Genomic DNA, 25,411 nt, shown 5'->3' on the forward strand with positions numbered 1-25,411 from the left:
CTGCTCACAACCACCTGTAACTACAGTTCTAGGGGATCCTGTCCGATCCTATAAAAGGTCCTCTTCTGGCCTCCATGAGCACTGCACATCTGTGGTGCATAGAATGCAGACACATGGGCAGCACATTTATACACATAAAATACATTTTCTAGTTCATAAAGAAAGTAGCGTGAAGTCACCCTGGCTGGCGGAGGAATACGATTTCCCTGTTCTCTCTCCCCGCCACTAACCAGGTATGAAGGCATGGCGCTGACTTGAAATGGACATGGCCTGTTTAGAGAGAGGCTGGCTGCCCAGTGCTGTTGGCATCCATCCCTGCTCTCCTGCTGCCAAGCACGAGGCGCTGTTGGGTCCCTCTCATGGACAGCAAAGATCCCATCATAGGGACACAAGGCGGCGAGTAAGAAGTGCCCCTGTGATGGCTGACAGTGTGTTCTAAGTTGAAAAATTGCTCTGCTTCAGAGATCCATGAAACAAAAATGCCTCTAACCCATAAGCTCCACTTGCCCAAGGATGGATAACTTTCTGGAATGCTAGGGGCTGTTGATCATGTAATATATCAATCCACGTGTTTTCAGTTCTGCAAACAAGCTTGGTTCGCCCACTGCACAGGACGCACTTAAGCACATGTAGGCAGGAAGGACATCAGGATCTATGCTTGCCCCGGACTGGACAAAGGCGAGAAGTGCATGGCCTTGTAGATTTTGCCTTTATAAGTCCCTGACAAATATAATTCGGTGCCATACTCTGGGAACCCCAGCTATGGACCTGGTCAGTGTTTAGTAAAGCTTGCTTCAAATTTGGCTCAAACACTGTGGTAGTGGTTTTATTCTTACCCGATGGGACTGACACCTAGACCTGGCAGAGTGTGCTGAAGGAGTTTGGCTGGATACGCATAACAATGAGCTATCTTCAGAGCAGCCAGAATGAGATTCTCGCCTGTGGCTGATGAGTCGGGCGTGGCCTGGCAGGTGTTCTTCTAGGGTCCCACCTCCTCTTCCCCTCCTTATATTTATTTATTTAATCCTATAACCTTCAGACATCTGACGAAGACTTTACACTCCTTCTTGGAGGAATGTTTTTAAAGTGTAAAGCGGATATCTGCAGATTTAGGAAGGAAACCAAGTCCACTGGCATGAAGTTATCAGAATACCTTAGAGCGAATGTGAGGTTTGTGATGGGTCTGCTTTTACTTTGTCAAACACAACCTAGTAGTAGTCCAACACACATTGTGACCCGTATAGCGATGAATATAAACATAACGTTTATATAAATAGAAAATCTTGAGGAAGCCAGAATAACTCTCACATGGTTTGAAAATGATCATCTTTTTCTATTTTGACTGTCACAGAACATGATTATTCTAGTACTAAGATTTTTGGTTTTCAGCCGTGTCCACCATGTGTGAAGCTGTGAGAAATGCTAGCGTTTTGATTGAATTTTATTCAGGATCTCTCCATCGCTAAGCCGTGCTTCTCAGCCTTGAGTAGTAATTGCCCACTCTGCAAGGGGACATTCCCCCACCCCTCTCTGGGTGTGCACTCTCGGGTGCATGTGTGTACATGTGTAGACCCGAGGACACAGATGGTTGTCCTTCCTCAGGCGCCATCTACCTTGACTTCTGAGATGGAGTCTCTCATTAGTAGGCTAGGCTGGAGGCTCGACCCCACAATCCACCTGTTGCTACCCCCTCAACACCTGAGCCACCACACTCAGCATTTTCTCACAGGCTCTGGGCGTGAACTCTGGTCTTCTTGTTTGCCTGACAAAGACTGCGCCATCTCCCAGTGCCACCCTCCACCGCTGTCTCTTAGCACGCCTAGCCGCCACACCTGAGGGAGGAGCACTGGAGACATCTACAGACTGAGGTTGTCTCTTTCCTTCCAGCAGACTGTACAAACTGACGTGTGGAAACTACTGAGACGGAATGCAGAGTGACAAGAACACTCGGGTCTGGAGAAACAAGATTCGGGATAAAGTCAGTTAGCCACAAGGAACTAGGAAATCTGTCCCTTGCCCAAGTCTCTCTCTCTTACACACACAATCATCATCATCCTCTTCTTTAGGAAACCCTGAAAAGATGGTCAGCACACCTCAGAGTTGCTAGTGTTGGAAAGATGTTTCCATGGAAATTCAGTTCAAGGCAGACACAAGCAAAGAACACAAGTACAACGCAGGCAGAGGAGCAGGATCCGTTATGGAAGGAAACAGAAGCGTTTCTGTTTGCCTTTTGCTTTCTGTGGGAATCAAGGAGTTTATGGCCCTCCAGGACTGGGCACCTAACATCACCCCCACATTGCCCAGGATGACATTTCAATCGAATTAGAGCGATTAATCTGAATGTCACAAAAGAGGGCTGGGTAGAGGCTGTTGCTGGGGGTGGCAGTGGGGGAGCAAAGTGTGCACCTGCAAACCCCTGATGTCCTGAGGTGAGCGAGTTATGTGATGGGTGTTGAGAAAAGTTTGTCACACGTCCCAGCGGTAGCCTGGCTCCCCTGAGCTCTTTTTCCTAAACCCAGCTAATCCTGAGAAGCCAGTTTAGCAACAATTTCCCCACCCTGATGATATCTGATCAAATTCTTCATCAACACACTGAATTCTTATCCTAATCCTTATCTAGCCAAAAGGTTAACCTCTGGTTAGTCCAGCCTAGCAAGGTTGCCTTTGCCCTTGATTTCCCCATCAGGAACCTTGGTACCACTGACCCCCTCTCTCTATCCCCTCTCTCCACCAGTCCCTATCCTTTCTGTATTGAAAGCTGCTTCATAATATCATAATAATCTTGACCCACACTGCAATCATATTTGAAACAAACAAACTTCCTTACCATTTTAGCAAATGCCAAGGATAGTCTTTCTTACTCTAAGAATGGGAAGATGAGTCCAGGCCAAGTAGAGAGACTAAAGCCTGAAGAAAATGGCCTTCCTGAAAGCAGTAACTAGCTGGTGACTGAACCCACTGTCAGTTTGGAAGATTCCTTCAGGAAGACTCTTCAGGTCTGACAGTAACAGAATGCCGGAGACACCTACACCTGGCCAAGAACAACAGAACACACTGGTTCTGGGACAGCTCCCTTACCGGGCGCTCAGCTCTGTTGTCCATGCAAAGTCTTGCGGTTCTTACCTATCCCCAAGGAGTCAGGCATAGCATCTTCCAACAACAGGCACGTCTCACCAACCATAGCAAGGAAAGACAGAATGGGATTCAATGTGATTCAAAAAAACGGTGTTATACTTCCTATATGGAGCATTGAGAATCTGCACCAGCTCTCTCTCTCTCTCTCTCTCTGGGGGGGGGGGGGGGTTTCCAGCTTCTCCAGTTCCTTCTCTGGAAAAGGACCAGAGAACTTCTTCCCCAGGACGGCTCAGGAAACTCTCCCTGCCCCCACTGGTCCATGCTTTTCCTGTTGACTGCACTTGTGGCTGATGCTTCTCTGTTAACCTCTTCTGTATCGCTCATCGTTTATGTTTTGGTTATTTCATAATGCAGCTGCCACCCAGATATGAGCTGCTCCAGGCAGCTGGGAAGTTAAGTATCTATTATCGATAGCCCCCAATATTAGCAAAAACTCCCTTTACTCTCAAAATCTCACTAAATTAGCCAACAAACTCATCCTGTTGCCAGTGTCATTTACCCAAAGTCTTTTTCACAGTTTAGACAAGATTCTTTTCCAGGGCCAAGGATAGACCCCAGGGCCTGGAACACACTTTGAACTGCCCTGTGCTGAGCTATACCCAAGTCATACATGTTTTACATATCCTGGAGGGTAGGGGAAGGCTATGCTATTGGGTATCCTTTTTTTTAAAGGGCAAATTTATTGTGTGTGTTTGAGTGTTTATTTGCATATTTGTATGTGCACCACATGAGTGCAATGCCCCTAGAGTCCAGAAGAGGGCATTGGATCCCCAGAACTGAAATTAAGGGTATTTGTGAGCTGCTGTGTGGGTGCTGGCAACTGAACCCAGGTCCTCTGCAAGAGCAGCCCAGCATTTGAACTGCTGAGCCAACTCTCCAGCGCATGTTCTTGGGGATTCTTCTGCCTCCCTGGCTTCTGCTTATTCATATGTGCTGCATAAAACCAGATTTGAAATACACCCTACATGCTTTCCACACATGCATCAAAATCCAGTCTAACATTGTACCCATGATCCCAGCAGACTCCACTGAAACCTGGAGCTAATGGAAAGGAAAGTCACACCACGGGCAGTCTAACAAAGTAGACATCTCTTTTCCCTCAGTCTTCCAGAGGCAGCAGGCATTACCCTTCCCCCAGCTATTGTGTATGCGTCTCCCCAGTTCCTTTTACTTTCCTGATTAGGCCAAGCATTGCATCAGTCTCCGTGCTAACCCCTACACCTGTTCAGCCAGATCGATCAGCTTTCTTATCAAATATTTAAAAACACCCAGGCTCCTTGCAAGGCAATTAGAGATGCAAAAACCCACATGAGTGAGACTGTGTGTGTGTGCGTGTGTCTGTGTGTGCGTGCATGTTTAGTTACAGTAAACGTACATCTTTCATGTCTCCATTTGTCAAGTTCTCTTGCCAAATTCTCCCTTTCTGCCCTGCATTGTACCTCTATGTTTTCTTTTTGTAGCACCTAAAATCTATTCAGTTTTCCCCGATATTTTAAATTGCATCTGGAATATATTGCAATGGCGACAGCAAAGAGTGGGGAATAGAGATTATATTGCATCATTGCTCACCGACAAAACCTAACTTGATCCAAGTCATCTTTAAAAGTCTTCAGGCCACTTTCATGGCCAGGCGTAACTGAGGATAAAGAGTAAGTGGAACCCTCAAACATGGCTACCGGTAGCATCCTGGGCATCTTCATTTAGAAACACTGCTTAATACTTTCCAAAAACTAAATGTGCATATGGCTTTGGCGCTGAAATTCTGCTCCTTGGCATCCACCTAACAAAATTATAGACGTATTTTCACCAAAAGACAGCAGAAAAATCTTAATAGTTCAAAAGCTAAAAAAAAGTGCAAATTTTCAAGAAAAGTAAAACAGCTGAGTGGAATGACTACAAAATGCAAGACAATGAAGAAATGGAAAAATAAAATATGATGCAACTCACAGACAGACCAAAAATACATATTATTCAGTAACGGAAGCCAGGTACCAAAGAGTACTTACTATAGGATCCTATCCATATAAGACACCGAGATAGCCCACACTCATCCTTGGTGTTAGAGAGCGTGATACTAAAACTACTTATCGCCTGATGTGGAAGCGCATGTCTTTAATCCCGGAATCCTGAAGACAGAGGCAGGAGGACCTCTGTGAGTTCAAGGCCAGCCTGGTCTATATGGTGAGTTCTGAGACAACCAAGACTACATAGAGAGACCCTGTTCCTATTTTAAGAAAAAAAAAATTTAAAACAACTCTTGGGTTAGTGATTTAGTAAGGGAATGCAAATTGCTTGGAATTCTGGGGAATATCACTTCTTCGCCTGCGTCTGGCTACACTTATGTCTGCACATCATGAACTATCCACACGTGTGTGCTTTCATCTTCTTTAATTTTAAATTTGTTTTCAGTCAATACAGCTGCCACTCCAGGCTGGGACTCAGATGAGTACATCACTCAGCCCTCATCAGAGAAGCTTCTCGCAGTAGATGGAAATTGACACAGAGACCTCCAAGAGGACAGTGTGCAGAGGGTGAGAGACTTGGAGCACTCGGCCCTGAATGGGATGTCTTTATCAAACCCCTCCCCTCAAAACTCAGGGATTTCTGCATAAGGGAAGCCAGCAAGATTGTAAGAGTCAGAGATGGTAGAGGGCATCAAGGAAACAGCCTCTTCCAGACGCATCAGGACTGATGCACATGTGAACTCACAGAGCCTGTGATAGCTCGCACAACACCTGCAGAGTCAAGCCAATGGAGATTCCAGCACAGAGAAGGGAAAATGGACATTGTCTTAATTAGGGTCTTATTGCTGTGACGAGACACCATGATCATGGCAGTTCCTAGAAAGGAATACATTTAATTTGGGCTGGCTTAACAGGTTCAGAGGTTAAGTTCATTATAGTCATGGTAGAAAACATGGTGGCATGCAGGTAGACATGGCACTGGAGAGGTAGCTGAGAGTTCTACATTCAGACCAGCAGGCAGCAGGAAGAGTGACACTGGGCCTGGCTTGAACATTTGAAACCTCAAAGCCCCTCCCCCAGTGACACACAACAAGGGCACATCTACTCCAACAAGGTCATGGTACTCTATATGGGCCTATGGGGCCATTTTCATTCAAACCACCACAGATACAAAGTCCCATCTCTAACCAAGAAGTCCTCTGCAATAGATACCTTTTGGAAAAAGAGGAAACTAATTTTTTCTAATGAAGTGTCACTAAATATACCAACCACACTTAAGAGCAGACCCAATGCCCAAAAATATTCTGCCAACAAAAAAAAAAATGAACTCTATGTGTTTTTTTTTTTTTTGTGTGTGTGTGTGTGTGTGTGTGTGTGTGTAATTTTTGCTTTGTTTTGGTTTTGCTTTGTTTTGCTTTTTGGTTTGATTGATTTTATGGTTTTTAGTTTTCCCTGCTCTGATTTTCACTTTTGCTGTTGTTTTCTTGTTTATTTTAGAGAAAGTAGGGAGTAAAGTGGAGACATCTGGGAGGAGTTGTGGGAGGGGAAAGAATATGATCAAAATATATGAGAAAATTTAAGAGAAGTTTTTAAAGAAAAATTCTTTTAGCTGGGAATTGAACAGAGGACTTCATACATCATAAGCATATGTAGTATTTCTGAGCTATACTCCCAGCTCTGTGTACTGATGTGTGTGAGAGTAAAGGGTGACATAACAAGCCAATATGCTTTTCTGTAAGGCCTAGAACTTACTTAGGGAGTCTTTTAAGTTTACTTCCTCCCAGCGCCAGTCCATTGTAAGTGACTCAATATTACATCTTAAATTTACAAGCAAATGGATGGAACTAGAAACAAAAATGATCCTGAATGAGGTAACCCAGACCCAGAAAGATAAATATAATAGATATTCAACATATGTGGATATTAACATTGATATAAATAATAGCCAAGATACAATCCATAGACCCAAAGAGGTTAGGTCTAGAGGAAGGGACTAGGGGACACAGACACATGGATCTTCCTGGGAGGGGGAACTAGAGTAGATTTTATAGTAGAGTGGTGGCATGTGGGTCAGGAGCAAGAGGATCGGGTTGGGAAGGGGAGAGAAGATGGGGTTGAGGGACAGGATGCAGGGAGAGACAACTAGAATACTGCTCAGATAGCCCAGAGATCTAGGGAAAAAGCAAATACTACTGGTCTAAAAAATAGTTACAATCAAATGATTCCTAATGATATTCTGTTATACTCATTGATCAGTGACTAGTTCAGCATCATCAGAGAGGCTTCCTCCCACAGCAGATGGGAACAATAGAGAGACAGACCACAGTCTCACTTTTGCAAAGAGTGAGCAATTTGCACACACAGCTCTAAATAGGAAATTCCTTCCCTTAGAGCTCAGGGGATCCCACAGAAGAGGAAGGAAAAGAGGGTGTGAGTCAGAGAGGATGGAGGGTGCCAGGGAAGAAAATGACATGGCTAAATCAACTGAGCAAAGAACTCGCCAGAGACTGAAGCAGCAAGCTCAGGGCCAACCAGGTCTTCTCTAGGGCCTCTGCATATATATTACAGCTTTCTGTTTAGTTTTTTTTTTATGGGACTCCTGAGTGTGTAAACAAGTGGGCCTCTGAGTCTTGAGCCTTCTCGTGGGGCTCTTTTCCTTCTGTAGACCAGACTGGCCTCAAACTCACAGAGATCCTGCCTCTGCCTCCCTAGTGCTGGAATTAAAAATGTGTGCCACCACTGCTTGGTGATCCTGGTCTTTTCTAATAAGAGACAGGAAGGGGGTAGATGTAGTTGGGGGAGGTAGGAAGGAACTGGGAGGAGTGGAGGGAGAGGAAACTAGTTAGGAGATATTTTTAAAAATTAAAGAAGAAAAATCACTAGCCACATAGAGTATAACAAAGACCATAAAGTATGTGCCCCCAACAACCACCATACAGGATGGGACAATATATCAATAATGGACTTCTACTCCTCGTAATCAGACTTGGGCTTTATACGGTGCCCTTCTCACGGTGTTTCTGAAGCACTCAAAATGATAAAACTTCCAGTCAACTCCCATAAAAAAAACTCCGTGATAAACTAATAACTGTCCTGGATCTCACAGAGACCCTCTTACCTCTGCCTCATATCCTGGGATTAAAAGCATGTGCCACCATGCCCAGAGATGAATTAAGATTTAATCATGATTGTTGATTGTTTTAATTACTTACTCTGGACACATTCTTGTGGCCTCCTCTTTTGGGAAGAATTAATCATCTTATAGACAGTTCCAGAGACAGTTATTATAAGGCATTTTATGTTGTTCCATCTCACATAAACAAAGGGTGAAATATCAGAACTAAAACTGGGCTCTGGATTCTCCAAACAGCAGATAGCATTAGAAATGGAAATTTTATCAAGATATGTTCAAAAGGGAACTTTGGCTCAGATTTTCAACAGTGTCTAAAACTAGAATTCAAGAAATTATGCCCCACAATAATCAGATATGTAGATTAAAAGAGTTTATTAAATAATATATAACAAAATTGTAAGAGACATTTTTAGAATGTTTACGTAGGTTTCCAAAGCTATGTTTTCTATAAACATTGATATAGCCCCAAACATGAAAGTCTGTAGGGAGGCTTTTGTGGTGGTTTGAAAGAAAATGTCCCCCAAAAGGAGTGGCACTATTAGGAGGTGTGGCCTTGTTGAAGTAGGTGTGACCTTGTTGGAGGAAGATTGTCACTGTGTGGGCAGACTTTGAGGTCTCTTTTGCTCAAGCTTCATTCAGTGTTACACTCAGTCTACTTCCTGTTGCCTGCATATCAACATGTAGCAGCTCCTTCTCCAGCACCATGTCTGCCTGCACACTGCCATGCTCCCCACCACGATGATAATGGACTAAACCTCTGGAACTGTAAGCCACCACCTCGATTAAATGTTGCTGTGGTCATGGTGTCTCTTCACAGTGATAGAAACCCTAAGAGAGCTTCTTTAGTCCATAAGTTGCCTTAGCCTTATGAAGAATCAGGGTTTCATGTATATTCAAGGATTCTGAGGGTGCCTTTCATGAAGAAACCACTTGGAAGGCTGATGTTGTCTGCTTCCTTCACATATGGGATGTGACAGATAGTGGACTTCAAAATCCCTCCCGCATGTGTAGAAAGACGATCAGAATATTTTGTATTGAAATCCGTGTGGAAAGCCTGTGACCGTTTTGCTCCGTTGCCAAGCGTCAATAACCCTAATGGAAGATACTCGCTGTCAGTGACGCCCATGATTTCACCTTGTGACAGGTTTGCAAGATGACCCTGTGGGCTGGCATTCCATTTCAGGTCACCAGGTTTCGGCAATTTCTGTGAGAACCTGAAGCAGTTCGGCAAATGTCGGGCGACTTTTAGGGTTCTGGAAAAGGGAAAGAGAGCTGGTGAGCTTGACTTGCTTTTCACTCAGACACCAGCTGTGGAACTTCAGGACGAGACCTCAGCCTGTGCTGGCTCTGCACAAACTGAAGAGAAGCATATCTTAGCTGACACACAGCGGCACGGTTTGCATGTGAGCAAGGTATGGATGAGCGTGGAAGAGTATAGAGCATTGCACAGATAAAATGGCTAGAGTCATACACACTAGTGTTATGTGGCTATGTAAATCAATTAAAGATGAATACGTATTTCAACTTGGTTTTTCAATCTTACTAGCCACTTTGCAAATTCTCTGTAGCCAGAAGTGGCTACTGTATAGACAGAACACACATAGACTATTCCTACTATAACAGAAATTTCTTTTGGAAAATGATGGGTCTTTGGAGTGTGAGGTCCCCAATTCAGCATCAGTTGTTCACCACATTGGTCCCCTCTAGCAGAAAGGATTTCACATAGAAAGCAAGAGGTATGTCTGCTGGAGGGGACTTTGTAGACCCTGGAGCACAGTCAAGCAAACCTGTGCAAGCAGAGATCAGAACACCTTTCCCAGTTTTACTTTTCAGTGGTTTACCTCTGTCTCCCAGAGGAGAAGACATGGTACTGTTGGCATCTTTAGGATCTTTGGGAGTTAGAGCTACTCAGGAATGGAAGGGGGCCAGAGTGTGAGCGCACATCATGAGCCTCGATGAGGCTCCAAGAATAAATCGTGTTGCCTTTCTGGAAGGTTCAAATTCAGCAGGTGAAATCTCTGGCATGTTTATCAACAGTAACACGATGTTTTTTCTAAATTAATAAAGTCCCTTTATTCCGATTAACTCACAATCAAAAATACCATATAGCCTGTTTAAGGACACCATTCAAATATTTCCTTAGCCCCAAGCTCTATACATCTCAACACAGTTCTATACAGTTAAAATGGCCATCTGTAAGCCTCAGGACTATTAGACCCCCACAATTAATTACATTCTATTAACTTACCTTACACACACACACACACACACACATATACACACACAGAGAACTGTGACAGAGTTGAAACTAGAAAAAGTAGCTTTATATTTTATTCTAATGTGTGTGCATTGTTTGAGTAAATTTTCTAACTGTAATTTGAGACTAAGATTGTGTACTTATTCCTTCTATGATACCCTGTTTACCCTCTTGCTCATAACCACATACAGAATATAGAAAACCGCAATGCCCTATGCATGTGTATAGGTTTATTAATGCTCCTTGACTTAGGACACGGTCACCACCCAATAAAGCCATTCTAAGTAGAAAACGCCAAGCACTCAAGATGCATTTTACACAAGTGCTCTACCATAAATCACACCCGGCAGCAGTTTGCAGCAATCACTGGTTCATTCCTTTGATCTGTGGCTGCCGGGGAGATGCCCCTTCCCAGCTTTCCAATAGAGGCTCATATTTTCTATTATTCACCAAGGGAAAGATCAACATTCAATGCTTGAAATATGGCTTTATAAAGTTGGAAAGTTCCAAGTCAAAGCCACCATAGACACCATCTGCGTGTTCCTATGCTATTTACATCATGATGGCAAAGTCATTCCTGAGGCAGCTGTTGCTACCAACAGCTTACTTAACAATTCTGTCTTTCAAGATTCCTTGTGGAGAAATTAATAGTCCCTGTGTTCATACACTGGAGAATCTTCCTAAGTGAAATATTTTTCTGGAATATGAACAACCACAACACTTTCTTTTCTCTTTCCTTCCTTCCTTCCTTCCTTCCTTCCTTCCTTCCTTCCTTCCTTCCTTCCTTCTTCCTTCCTTCCTTTCCTCCTTCCTTTCTTTTATCTTTTTTTGTTTTTGTTTTCTGAGACAGGGTTTCTCTGTAGCTTTGGAACCTGTTCTGGATCTTGATCTGCAGACCAGGCTGCCCTTGAACTCACAAAGATCCACCTGCCTTTGCCTCCCGGTGCTGGGATTAAAAGCATGCACCACCGCTGCCAGACCCCAACTACTCTTGAAATACTGGTTTCTCTAGTGTTTGTGGATTGGGAATAAAATGACGGGTTGTTTGTTATGTTGTTGCTGGTCTTTTAGAGAGCAGGAGACCCTCTCATCAAACTCAGGTTTTCTGGGCTAAGCCTGATAGCTACAGATCAGAGCTCTCAAAAATCAGTCTGCTAAGAGCAGGAGGGTTGTGTTGAATAGATGCCTGGAAAAGGAGGGGGTGGGACAGAAACCCACCCTTCTGGCTTGCTTTTTTAATCTTGGCATTTCAGCAAAAGGAGCAACACCTAAGAGATGATTTCCCAAAAGCTGGTTCCCAGCACAGTCTGCCTTCTGTTTCTATTCTGGTTACTCTATCAGGAGTTGTAAGTGCCAGGGAGAGATGAAACACATTACTTTTAGCCTTGAAAGTGGAGGCAAGTGAAAGCCAAGAACAGAGAATAAGACAGCACCGTTCATATTCTTTGGGGAAAGTTCAACACACCAGAGTCTGTGAGCCCACCTCCCAGGTCTTCAAGATGGAAATCACCAAATCCAGAGGCTTTAGAAACAATCTAGCTTCTGCAAGAACCGATCTTAGACTGATAAGGCTGATAAGCTCCGGGATGAAAAGTTCATTGTGAAAACCAAATGGCCTCGTGACTATGGGGTGGGAGTTTCATAAGAACTGGTGCCCTGACTGTCAGGGCCATTACCGAGGTTCGGGGAGTTCTGGATGCCATGATGTAGTCACAGTCACAGTGATAAGGGCCACCTACCTCATGCCAACAGCTGTACATAACTCCATAGATGGACATGGGGGCCAGGTGAGGGCGATACAGGCGGAACCCTTTAGAAATGGCTTCCACCACTTGCAGATTGGACTTATTTTCAAAAGGCATTTTCCCTTCTGTAAAAACTTCCCACATTAGAACTCCTGCACGGAAAACATGCAAAAACAAGAGTCACTTGGAATCAAAACAACGGTTTGATTCAAACTGCAAGATGTTAATCTCCTTCAGCTTCAGAGTCATGATTGCCCAGAGAGAACACACTTCTATGTGGTTGCACACTCCTGAGTTTTTAAGAGGTCTGTACCTTCAAAATAACCCTAGAAAACGATGCCTCAAACAAAGCTCAAACAAAGCTCAAAACCTTGCCTGCTGAGAGACGAGGTCAGTAGACAGCTAACAAGATCAGTGATACAAACACAACCTTATCGTGAAGAATATACTCACACACTTGTGAGGACAAGGACATCTTTCTTAGAGCCACCCAGGAAGTCCTGGATGAAAACCAACAGATTTTTGCTCATCAGTTGCAATAGTTGAAAAGCTGCCCTGAGCCTAGATCTACAGTGTCTCTTTCTTTACGGAGAGTGTTAGTCAATGTGAACATCACATCCCAAGAAGCCAAGGTGCATAGCCCATAAACCCCATAAAGTGAAGGCCATGAACTGTTGTTTCTCTTAGATCTATATGTTAAGAAGTTCAAATTGTCATGTTTGAAAACAGTCAAGCACCGTATAACTAAACAATACAGCGTATGAAATATACTGAAAACCAGCCTCTGTGATATGGAAGTACTGGCTGCATCTGCCTTCTCGGATACTCCTTGCTAGAGCTTCATGGCAAATGCTCACTGAGAGCAGAGTTGTGTGAGGGGCTGCATGAATCCAGTTGCCAAAGAATTTACAAGAAGGCTTTTAGATTTATTTATTTATAGTGTTGTGCCAGCATGCATGCCTGCACACCAGAAGGGGACACCAGATCTCATTATAGATGGCTGTGAGCCACTTGTGGTTACTGGGAATTGAACTCAGGAGCTCTGAAAGAATAGTCAGTGTTCTTAACCTTTGAGGCATCTCTCCGGCCCATAGGAAGGCTTTTCAAGAATGCTACACCATGTCAAACAAGCCCACAAACAAACAAGAGCTGAAAAGAAAGGCTGCCACTGTACTGAATCCAGCAACAACAAATATACTCACCAAATGACCAGACATCAGATTTGCTGCTGTACTTGTTAAAATGGAAGACTTCAGGCGGGGACCACTTGACTGGGAACTTAGCTCCAGAGGAACTGATGTATTCATCATCCAAAACGTACCTGCCATTGTGGGAGTCAAGCACATTGTGTTAATGGCCACCCAGGTCTAATTCCTTCAAATGTGTTTGTCAGCTTTGACCTGCTAAAACACTGCGTTCCCCCCAGAAAAGACTTGGGCACCATGTCGTCTTGATGGTAGGCGACCAAGTTGCCCTTCATTTGGTTTCCTCCTCTAGAACCATGTCTCCTCGATTTCATTTTCATGAGATCTCTGGAAACTACTGTTCTACAGTCCTAAAACTAGGAAAGACTTATGTTTATTAAGGTCCAGATTCTGGAAGCAAATGGATCTTAATATGCCTTGGTAAAAAAGACCTCAGTCATTCCCAGGGAATTTAACAGATAAATCTTCTAGATAGACATTCCACAGTGACAAGTACAGATGGTCAGCCATGACCAAAGGGGAAGGACAGTGGTTGCACAGATGTCAGAGTGCACATTTCAACAGGACCAGCCTGACCATCTCCATGACAGTGGAGTACCTGTGGCCCCATGAGACACACCTAAAACCTGGGCTTTGACTGCTGAAGAATTCAGAAACAAATTCTAAATTCATTCAGGTTAAACTTCTGGGGCCCTACAAAAGGAAGCCTGTAGCTGGGCAGTGGTGGCACACACCTTTAATCCCAGCACTCGGGAGGCAATGGCAGGCGGATCTTTGTGGGTTCAAGAACAGCCTAGTCTACAGAGCTAGTTTCAGGACATCCAGGGCTACACAGAGAAATCCTGTCTTGAAAAAAGAAACCCTGTCTCAAAAAACAACAACAAAAAAATTATTTGTGCAAATACGTGGCTAGGTTTATTTCAGCGATGACTTAAAACCAACGTCCAAACTTGGTCACACGATGTCTGATGGTGACCTCAGAAAATCAGAGCTTATCAAGTACATTTATTTCTTCCTTTCTCTCTCAAAAATACACATTCCGTTTTAAGATCTACCATAGGTGTGTCAACAACAGCCTGGAAGACAAGAACAGGGCACAGTAAAATCCACCTCACGGGGAAACCTGGCATGTGTCCTGAAATCCCAGTCTGAGTTGCGCAACCCACGCGGACACTTAGCCCACACAGACACCTTCCCTACAGGGACACTGTCCTCACAAAGACACTTCTTCGGAGCAGAAAGAAAGAGGCAATAGCAACTTTGGTGTGCAAGGCTGAAGATGGAAGGAAGGCTTGGGGAGCAAGATGGCTTGACAGGAAAGGGGCTTACCATAATGCCTGACTACCTGAGTTTGAATTCGTAGGGTGGAAGGAAAGAACTGATTCCCACAGTGTCCTGACCTCTACACACACACACACACACACACACACACACACACACACCATGGCGTACCTGAGGATGCATGATCACATATGCACGCGTGCACGCGTGCACACACACACATATACACTAAATGTTTTTTTAAAATACAAGACTCCCTCTTACAAGTGGACAAAGCAGACAGAGAAGGCACATACCTCGTCATCCCGAAGTCTGAGATCTTTACCACACAGGAAGAGCTGACCAAACAGTTCCTTGCTGCCTATAGAAAGAAGAGAAACATCGAAGCTGAACCATAGTCTTTCTTTGGCAAATTTCTGTGTTCATTTTTTCTTCCTTTGTTTCGGCTCCACGTCACCTCTCTGCATGAGCAACCAAGGGAATTTCATGGTGACGTCCCTTATTGATGTACATAACTCAAAGCTCAACTTGTATGTCATAGTTTTAATGATTCTTCAATGTCATAAAAAGTTAATATCGAATTCACAATTTTTAAATTTTAATCTTTTCCAACAAGTATCCTGGATAAATATGCAGGTTAGTTTAATCTAATAGATGATAAATTAAGTACTTGGCATAAAATACCTTAACTTTTATTTTTTACTTAAGTTGCAAAAAGTCTGACGTACATGACAGTTCAGAAGACAGTCATATTGTATCTCTGGGCCTCCAGTGGGTAATAAGAATTAAGAAACAATTTGCCAGGTGGTGGTTGCGCACGCCTTTAATCCCAGCACTTGGGAAGCAGAGCAGGTGGGTCTCTTTGAGTTCGAGACCAGCCTGTTCTACAGAGCAAGTTCCATGACAGGCTCCAAAGCTACACAGAGAAACCCTGTCTTGAAAAATCAACCAACCAACCACCAACCAACCAAAGAAAACCCTATATATTAAAAGCTTTCTTTCAGTGAGTTACTATTTCTAGTGATAATTCTCTATTTCTTTTTAAAGTTTATTTTTATTTTAGGTATATGGGTGTTTTGCCTGTGTATATCAAAATGGGGTGTTGGAGCCTCTGGAACTGGACCTACAGAATGGGTGTGATCTGCCACCCCAGGTCCTATGGACGAGCAGCAAGTACCCTTAACACTGAGTCATCTCTCCAGCCCCCTCTGCCTCTTTCTTATCACAGTGAAGTGACTGTAACACAAAGTCAGTCTGGTTGTAATCAAAGCAACTCATTATCAGCAAGGCCATAGAGGAAGTCCTCATTCCCATCAACCTCGCAGAGCTGAACTCTTTGGTAGAATTGCTCTCTTTTCAGTGAAGTTGAGGTTCAGTGTATCCAGTCACAAAGAAAGAAGCTTTTAAAAGGTCATCTAGAGGAGCCAGTTTGGAAGGTGCTAGAAGGTAGCAGCAACTCAAATACAAACCACAAGAAAAGTGCTCAACAGAAAAAGGACCCACTGAGGGCTGATGTAGTTCATTTGCAGTATGGTAGATAAAATAGAACATGACGAAAATTTCCACGAAGGGTGGGGGTAATCTCAGGACAGGACGTGTATGAGGCCGCCCACCTGAAGCAAGCAGGATACCCAGGACTGGGAACCCATGAGTTTTAACTCTCCTCCTCGTCAGGGAAGAACCCTTCAGAGGCCAGGCAAAGAAGCTAAGTGGATTGGAAACTGGAAAGTGTACCCACCATTTACTCAGGGTTGGATCGCTAGCTTCTTTGTGCTGGGTACCAGGGAATGTGCAGTGGGGATCCCCAAACCCCGTGATCAGCTTCCTCGGTGGCAAGCAGTGCCGAGCCCTGGTGGGACAGGCCCTGCTTTGTGACTTGCACACACCGATTTGTGTAGTCCTCCCTCTCCAACCTTGAGCTTCCTGTAGGCTGTGCAGTGTGCTCTGGGGTCCCAACTTTGTGAGCTGGGGTGGGCTTTGGTGATGCAGCTGTCTTTGAGTCGGTTCTGCTCCTGTGAATACCCTCCCCCCACATTCACCCACATTCCTGTGAATACCCTTCCCTCCAAAAATCTCATTGGTTCACCAGGTTGGAATTTGATGGTATCCAAATCCTGGTCTGTCGTGAGTTCTGTGTCTGGAGTGAGTAGACACCTCCCGGTACAACACCTCCCAGGCAAAGTTTTGTCACACAACAATCATATGGAGTGAGCAGGTTATATCTAGGAATATATATGTGTGTACAGATACATGTACACATGCACTAGCAACTAATGAAAAAAGGCGATTATTTGAAGGTGAGCAGGAGTGGCGTATGGAGGGCTTGGAGAGAGCAAAGGGCATGGGGAGATGTAATTATATTATAATCTCAAAAAAGAAAAAGAAATGTAAGTAATTAGCTAGTGTGTGGTGGTGTAAGTAATAAACGCCACGAGTGGTCTGAACTGAAGGCTTAGCTTGCCTTTTCCCACGGTGCTCTGGGATTAGAGAAACTACACCTGCAGCCACGCCCCTGGATCCTCCTGTCTCAAGGAAGAGTGCTGTAATAAAACCAGCCTGGGAACGAGAGTCCAAAGCCCAGGGTTGTTTCTAAGAGACCGCGTCAGAAATTTGTATGGAATTCTCAAATTCTCCTTGGAGTTAAATGTTCTATTTGTAAATGGAACCCAGAAGAACAAGAAGAGAATGGGGTGAGGACCCCGGATGAGGACCCCGAAGCCTGCAGTGGCCTGGGCGTGGTACTCGAGGTGCAGAAGTGAGGACACGGAGCGGGGCAACTGGCGTTTAGTCTGGGGTCAGAGAGCTCTGTTAGGTAGGCGCGTTCCCAGCATTACCCAGCAGAATGCCCGGACATTTCTAGTCTCCGTCAAGCCACACCCAAGCCCCCTGTACCATGGGCAACTGCACCCCTGGAGAAGAGTCCCAGGGACCCTTTCCTCCCAGCTGGACTCCAGGGCCTACACTGTGGAGCGTATATGAAACACTTGGGACAAGTGTGACCACAGGAGTTTGAATTTGATTGGAAGGAAGAAGGGTGAAAGGAAGGCTGAGAAAGAAGGGAATGAGGAAGAGAAAAGAGGAAAAAGCACTGTAGTTAATTGCTCCATTAGGTAGTTAATTAGTGAAAGGCACCTTAGAGTAATTGCCTACTTGCTTACAGCATTAAAGGGCAATTAAAAATAAAATTAAGGGGTTGAAGGATACGACTCAGTGAAAGAGCACATGGCTTAGCCTGTGCAAGGCCTGGGTTCTAATCCCAGCGCTGGAGAATAAATGAGAAAGTTGATTAACCTTTCACAATAAAAGGCATGAATTTAAAATGTTCTAAAATGAAGCCAAAGGCACACTCTTCAAAGTACCAAAAGTGACCCCCATGTCCTTCTCAATCCAGGGCCGTGACATGAGGTGACTTGCCCCGACTCACCAGATCCCTGTGGATATAGCAGCTCCTCTCCAGGTACGCCATCCCTTCACAGATGTCCTGACACACGCTCAAGAGCAAGGCCTTCCGCAGCGTGCCTTTCCTCTCCCGCAGGTAGTTGAGCAGGCAGCCATTTTCCATGAACTCTGTCACTATGTAGAGGGGCTTCTGCTGTATGCACACCCCATAGAGCTGAACCAGCCTCGAGTGTGACAGTTTCCTAGAGAGGAAGAACACACCAGTGAATTGGGTTATCCTTGCATTGTAAAACAGAAATATATCTTTTTCATGTTTGAGGTAAGATAAGCATCAACCCAACCACCAGGAATGCGCAACATTTTCTTTCCACGCATTGCAATGAAAACATAGGCCCAGGAGCTTGTGCGGTGCTTCCAAAATCGTCATTATAGAATATTGCATGCCCCACATCCGGCTTGCAGCAGCTCCCTTTTCTTCTTCCTGTTTGCATCCTCATTATTGATTTTTCCCAGCCCAGGTTCTCAAGAAATCCCAGTCGTCCTGACTATAGCCGTTAGAAAATTCCAGACAGGCAGTGGGGAGGAAAGAATGACTGACAGCCATAAGGCAGAAAATGGAATTCTAAGTAGTAAAGCTATTTAAAAGTAAATGTTTAGATAAAGCCGGAGACTAAAAATGATTGGCCAGCATGAAACCCTATTGTGCATTTGGGTAATCACACAGAATTTAGGTTTTCCATTAAAATATACTCATTAATTTTTTTTTTAGGAAAAAGACTTATTTGGTTTTATTTTATGTGTATTTTGTCTGCACGTATGTCTGTGCACCATATGCATGTAGCACCCACAGAGGCCAGAAGAGGGCCTCAGACCCATGGAACTGGAGTTAACAAACAGTTGTTAAACCACTGTATGGCTCCTGGGGACTCTGCAACAGTACCTGTAACAGCTCAGCTCTCTCCCCAGCCCCATTGCTTACAGTTTTTAAAGGCAATCTAAGCTTCAAACATTTATTGGGTTCCCTACATCCAACCTGTGAAATATATCAGTCAATGTCTAAGTGCTTTTTAGGTCAACTGGGGTCACCGTGAAAAAGAAAATTCAAATTAAAGTTTGCAGTTTTAAAAAAAAATGCATCATGCATCAGCAATTCTGTTGGTCAGAAATATTGTGAAAAGTACCTTAGAAATGATCTTTTCAATTATGGAGAGAGAGAGAGAGAGAATGTGTGTGTGTGTGTGTGTGTGTGTGTGAGAGAGAGAGAGAGAGAGAGAGAGAGAGAGAGAGAGAAAGAGAGAGAGAGGATGATGATAATGATATGACGATATGATGATATTAGACGTACTTTGTCTGATTTATCTTTCAAGTCCATAAAGCTTACTTTCAGTTAAGGAATGTGGTTTTCATGTGTGCAGAATCATGCCAGGAAAGTAAGTCTCAGAATGAAACCCTTCCATGTCATCAGAAACCTGAGACCAGAGCTACACAGAACCATTTGAGAACTGAACCATTAGTGAGCATTTGCTTACGAGGGCAACTGGCAAATAAGACAAATATCTATTAGGGAAAAAAAGCAAAAGCAAAAACAAGTAAATAAACCTTTCTATGTGGTTCAGTTGAACATACAGAACAAAAACGTCTCCTAGGCAGAGAACTATGCGAGCAGAAGTGTGCTCCTACTTCCTGCAATGCCAGTTTCTCCACACACACGCCATCCCCAGTTAGAGAAGCGGCCTGGCTCACTGTAGGACAATTGCAGATGTATTTAAACTTGTTTTTATTTAAAGCATTTTCTAAACGTCTACAGCCTTCTCCTGTCATTGTCTTTTCCTATCTCCTCCTCTTCCCTTGGCAACAGAATCAAGTTGCATGGTTCTCAGTATCATCTTCTGGACCATTCTCAAATTCATCTCCTCCAACTTGACCTTTCTCCTGAACTCTGGCCTCATGCATTTCCATGACTACTTAGTCATCACTGATCCTCTAATAGGCTTCTCAAACTCAGCACCACACACACACACACACACACACACACACACACACACACACACACACACCTGGAGCTCCCTGCATGACTTTCAGTTAGCTTCACTGGAGGAAGTTCTCTTCTCAGCATTTGCTTACTATTTTTGTAGCCTTATGTGTAGGGGGTGCTTGTGACTGTTATAAATTCCTCGTCTCCTGAATCGTGTAAGTTTTATCAGCTCCTGAGTCTCCTGAGCAGGGGGGAGCATTTTAGTTCCAAGGAAACAGCTTCACTAAAGTCTAAATCTGTGGGCTCCTAGCCAGGGTCAGCTCTTTAAAGAAGCCCCCTCATCTCACGTTCAGAGAAGATTCTGACATGGTTTTTAACCCGGAGTTACATGAGTCCCGTTTATTCTTCCCTACTGTGTCACTTTAATCCACACCCACGCTGCTACCCTTTGGTCCTCCGGAGGCAGAGCTGGCTGATCTGAGAACTTGAGTCAGCAAGCCGGTGATCCAGGTAACAGCAGCCACAAATCATGGGGAAGCGGATGTCCTGGAATAAGTGTGTTTATCACAATTCCATCCAGAGCTCTTCTTTTGTAAATGGATAGAAAGGATATTTGGTAGGATAGGTGAGACATGAGCTTGAAAACTCTCAGAGGCCCAATTGCTCTGTCCTCCCTGGAGAAGGCCCTAGCTGATCTCTTCCCGTTTCTATCCAATCTCTGATCATTTTGTTTACCTTTGGGGCCCACAAGTTTGGGACAGAACTGCACTGCTCTGGACAACAACACAGTTGAAATGAGAACACTTGGGTTTGCTTGTTTGTGTGTTTGTTTTTCCCTCTGGTACATTGATGTTCTTCTAAATAAACATTGAACAAATGTTTAGAGAACATTGGCTTGAACTCTCCTGGTCCAAGCTCAGATTATAGTAACAAACTACAATCAATATATTTGCTTGGGTGGGGGCAAAACCAACACCACTAACTAGCACTTATTCAGCACCAACCACCAAGCTGAAAATAATACACATTACTTGTCTTTCCCTCTGGTCATTTCATTAGTCACACTGCCAGCCAGTGCCATGAGTGCTGTGAGTCCCAATTTTATAGGCCAGGACTTTGGGGACTGGAAAGTGACATAGTTCATGCGTGTCACACAGAGGTTAAATTATTTGCCTGGGTTACCCAACCAGCTCGGGCAGAGTTGTGACACTGTTGTAGGTGTGTCTGAAGTGAATTCCAGGTTCTGTCCAAGTCCCCGGGGCGTTGGGCTGTGTTATGTGAAGTGGGAAAATCCCCCCTCCCCAGATTGGGCCATGTTTATGGCGTGTGGTATGTGGGTGAGGTTCACATGTTAATGGCGTATATATTGGGTGGGGTTCATGTTTATGGCGTGTGTATGTGGGCGGGGCTCACATGTTTATGGCGTGTGCGTTGGGTGGGGTTCACGTTTATGGCGTGTGTATGTGGGTGAGGTTCACATGTTTATGGCGTTTGTATGTGGGTGGGGTTTATGGCATGTGTATTGGGTTCATGTTTATGGCGTTGTTGGGGGTTCACATGTTAATGGCATGTGAATGTGGGCGGGGCTCACACTCACATCATCACTTTGGCTTCTTCGATGAAATCCTCTTCGGACATGGAACCTTCATTGATGGCCTTGATGGCGACCCGGATGTGGGCTCTCCATTCTCCTAGGTGGACTACCCCAAACTGACCACTTCCAATCTCCTTGACAAAGGTCAACTCAGACGGGTCTATCTCCCACTTTTCTAGAAAGGCAGACGACTCGTGTTACTAAAGAGGAGAGAACGCTGAACTTTTTCTGCAGAGAAGACATTTAGGAATTATCTGCTCATTGCCCTTTGTTTTACATACAATTTAAAGACATACAGGAGAGGATCTGTGGCTATTTTTAATGCTCTCATAGTGGCCTTAATGTGTAATTCAAGACAACCAATGTTAAGAAAGTCACCTGCTTGGAGACACAAATATATAACAAATTGTGACTATCAAAATATTATATTAAACATAACTGTGCTTTTCTAAACAAAACCAAATCTGGACTTAAAACATAGATGTTTCTATGTTTTGGGAGGCCCAAAAATATGAGCCTATTTCCACCTTGACCAAAGGTCAGAGGGTTGGAACTTTCCTCTGGTTCCTTCAAGGTTATCTTGTTTCTACCTCAAACAAAGGTCCTATTTAGATAGATTCAGATTAGAAAGTTCTGCTCTCTCAAGGTTATTGTCAACAGGTGTGGCTAATAGCCAGACCTTGTGTCTCAGGAATAGAGAAGTAGAAATGCTTCTACTCCAAACAAAAGTCTAAGGATCCAACTAAGTTCCTTTTCCCTTAAGGAGATAACAATGGATTCCACCCAGGCAGTGGTTTGCCTCCAGAATGTTTTGGTCTAGGGTGTGAACTGATAACTGATATTTTTGTCGAGGCTGGTCCCCAACACATCACCCAGCCTGGTGTTGTTATGATGTTAAATGTATAAATCTCAGGAAGCTGTGGTACTTCCTCTTCCTGTTTCAGTTCTGTGCTCTGCTCTCACTGCTACAGACCCTTACTGTCTCCTATGTCCTCTCCTTAGGTAAGGGTCTGGTCATCTACTACGCATGCCCATCGCAAGAATGCTAACAACATATATCTAAACATGGATTTGAGGTGAGATTCATGTTGCTGTATAGGTCTCATTTCTCATAAGCAAATCAGGAAGAAAAACAAAAGAACTGTTTTCAAAACTAATACCCTTGAAACTGTCAAAGCTGTACATTGTAGCACCTACTTTTTATACAACAATACCACCATCTGCTGGAACTTCAGGGTAATGCGCCCAGCAGAATTTAGGTGGGAACTAGTCACCAACCCAGGAGTGAAACGCTGTTGTAAAAGTAACGTGATAGAACAAATCTTGGCCTTGACAGTGGTAAAGAGTTACTGATAAAATATGAACACAGAGGGAATATTAATAAATTAAAACTCATAATTTTGCCTGTTCATCTGGAGAGATGGCTCAGTGGGTAAGAGCACTTGCTGCTCTTGTAGAGTTCAATTTCCAACACCCACATGATGGCTCCAGTTCTCCCTCTTCTGGCCTCTGAGGCAACAACCATGCATGAAGTGCACTTATATACATGTAGACAAAACACTCAGACATGTAAAATAAAGATAAATCTTTAAAAGAAGGGAAGTGTTAAGAACAAATCAATCCCTGGGCCATGGTGGCACACAATTCCAGCACTCTGGAGGCAGAGGCAGGCGGATCTCTGTGAGTTTGCGGCCAGCCTGGTCTACAGAGCAAGTTCTAGGACAGCCAAGACTACACAGAGAAATCCTGTCTCAAAAAAACAAATAAAAAAAGAAAGAAAAAGAATAAGCCAATCAGAAAAATTATAAAATCCAATTTAAGGGTAAAGATGATAAATACTTGATCATTAAAGAGACTATCCAAAAGGCCACTACATCTGTTAAAGGTGACCAAAATAATTAGTCATGAGGGACCAAAACCAAACCATCCTATGCCTGCTACATTGGTGAAAGTGTTAAAAAGAAATACTAAGTATTGGCAAGGATGAAAGAGTGGAGCTGGCATTCGTATACATTGTTGACAGTTGTGGAATTTGGAATAAACTCTTTGGGAAACTGATTTTGCCTAGTAGATCGCAAATTGTGCATAGCCTGTGGCCCAACAGAACTACTCTAAAGTATATATAGAGTGGAGGATAAATGGACATTTATCATCTAAACACAAGCAAGAACTTTCAGAGCAATAATATTTGTAAGAACCCTGATGGCTGTGTAAAAAGGGTGGTAGCACAATGTCACAGTGAGAATGAGTCAGCCTCAACCGACATCGTAGATAAAATTCAAAGATAGCGAGAAGAGGAAGAGGTCAGACGCAAGAGTGTGTAGTTTCTCATTCTAGTAAATGAAGCATTTAAAACTTGGTAAATTATATATATATATATATATATACACATATATATATGTATATCATGTGATAGGTGTGGTTTATGCATCATTCTGTTAAAAAAGTTGAACTTTTCCTAAGAAATTAGAGAGCAAAGTCAACCGAATTTCTACTTATATAAGTTCTGACATATAGGAACGACAAAGGCACTCATAACCCCCTGAAGGCACCCTTCCAACTTGCTTAGACTCAGACCCTGAAGCATAGTCATTTTACACAATGTAATTCTCATTTTGCTTTTTTCCTCAGTATAATCTGAGTTCTACTAATGAGAGAAATTCAAAGAGAACAAACATTCCAACAAGTCAGCTAACAAGGTTCCCTGGTTCGCACTTATTCTCACAGAATTCTATTCACACTTGCTATAAAGTGATTGGAATCTGAGGGTACCAGTTCAATTTGCGCAAAGATGATGTGGAGACGCCCAACAGCTCTTTTTTGATAGATTCTCCTGGAAAGCAGTCATTTCCTACCCACCCTTGTAACCAGAAAACAACAGCCTCAACATCTGGAGAAGAGAAGTTATTCATCAAAATGGGAAAGATGACAGCTCTTCATAAGGTGTAGTGAAATGTGAAGTCAAACCAGAACATTGCTACCGAGTTCAAATTCAGATTGCCCCAGGAGATGGATTATTTAAACACCTCCAGCGAGACATTTGAATTTTTTTTTTTTAAAAAAAAAACCACATGTAGGTAGACTTTTCAAATGAACTGAGAATTTAAAGAATCTCTGGGGCGGTTCCTGGATGGATGGATGGATGGATGGATGGATGGATGGATGGATGGACAGACGGATGGATGGATGGACGGACAGATGGATGGACAGACAGATGGATGTCTTCCCTCAGCACGCGTGTGTACTTTACCATAGCTAAAACCAGCTGTGGCTGGTAAACAGCTGCCCAGGAGCCCAACTGGATAGCGGAGACGGGACATGAGACCTAAGGAGAAAGAAAAATGGGCATATCAAGACTCGTTACTAGCTACAGAGGAAGACCTAAGCACTAGAAGACAGCACTTGTCTTTAGACGATGAGGCAGAACAATACTGCAGTCATTATAGTTTTCTATTTTCCATTTGAGAACTTTCCACTCATAATATATACTCACCGTACACAATCTGATGATTCTAAGTTAGCAAAAAAAAAAGAAAAAACTCTCTCACAAAATCTCAGTGTGTACAGGTGAATTATTAGCACTTTGGGGGGATAACTTGGCAGAGCTCTTTATTTGAATAATTAGAAACATGTATGTATCAAGTACATTATACAAAATGTCAAGGTTTTATTATAAACTTTCATACTAAACATGTAGTTCATACATACTGACGACTATAAGAA

The 25,411-nt window shown here is 43.5% G+C and overlaps 1 protein-coding gene across 3 annotated transcripts in view; it reads right to left on the bottom strand.

The window, feature by feature from the left end:
* Positions 1 to 8,411: 8,411 nt before the first annotated feature.
* Positions 8,412 to 25,411, bottom strand: part of Txk (TXK tyrosine kinase) — a 50,378-nt gene continuing 33,378 nt past the window's right edge. For 2 of the 3 annotated variants that reach the window (XM_050150208.1, XM_050150205.1), the window contains 7 exons: positions 24,939 to 25,013; positions 21,692 to 21,863; positions 18,145 to 18,361; positions 15,017 to 15,081; positions 13,437 to 13,555; positions 12,229 to 12,386; positions 8,412 to 9,485 (listed from right to left, as the gene is read on the bottom strand). In XM_050150208.1, the coding sequence (XP_050006165.1) occupies positions 9,417 to 9,485; positions 12,229 to 12,386; positions 13,437 to 13,555; positions 15,017 to 15,081; positions 18,145 to 18,361; positions 21,692 to 21,863; positions 24,939 to 25,013 (875 nt within the window). In that variant the 3' untranslated portion in view covers positions 8,412 to 9,416. The remainder of the gene's footprint in view (positions 9,486 to 12,228; positions 12,387 to 13,436; positions 13,556 to 15,016; positions 15,082 to 18,144; positions 18,362 to 21,691; positions 21,864 to 24,938; positions 25,014 to 25,411) is intronic. The other variant, XM_050150206.1, reaches the window with a different exon arrangement.

The sequence above is a fragment of the Alexandromys fortis genome, unplaced genomic scaffold (genome assembly GCF_014885135.2).
Source record: "Alexandromys fortis isolate MF-2015 unplaced genomic scaffold, M_Fortis_MF-2015_v1.1 scaffold_0, whole genome shotgun sequence".
In the NCBI taxonomy this organism is placed as follows: domain Eukaryota; kingdom Metazoa; phylum Chordata; class Mammalia; order Rodentia; family Cricetidae; genus Alexandromys; species Alexandromys fortis.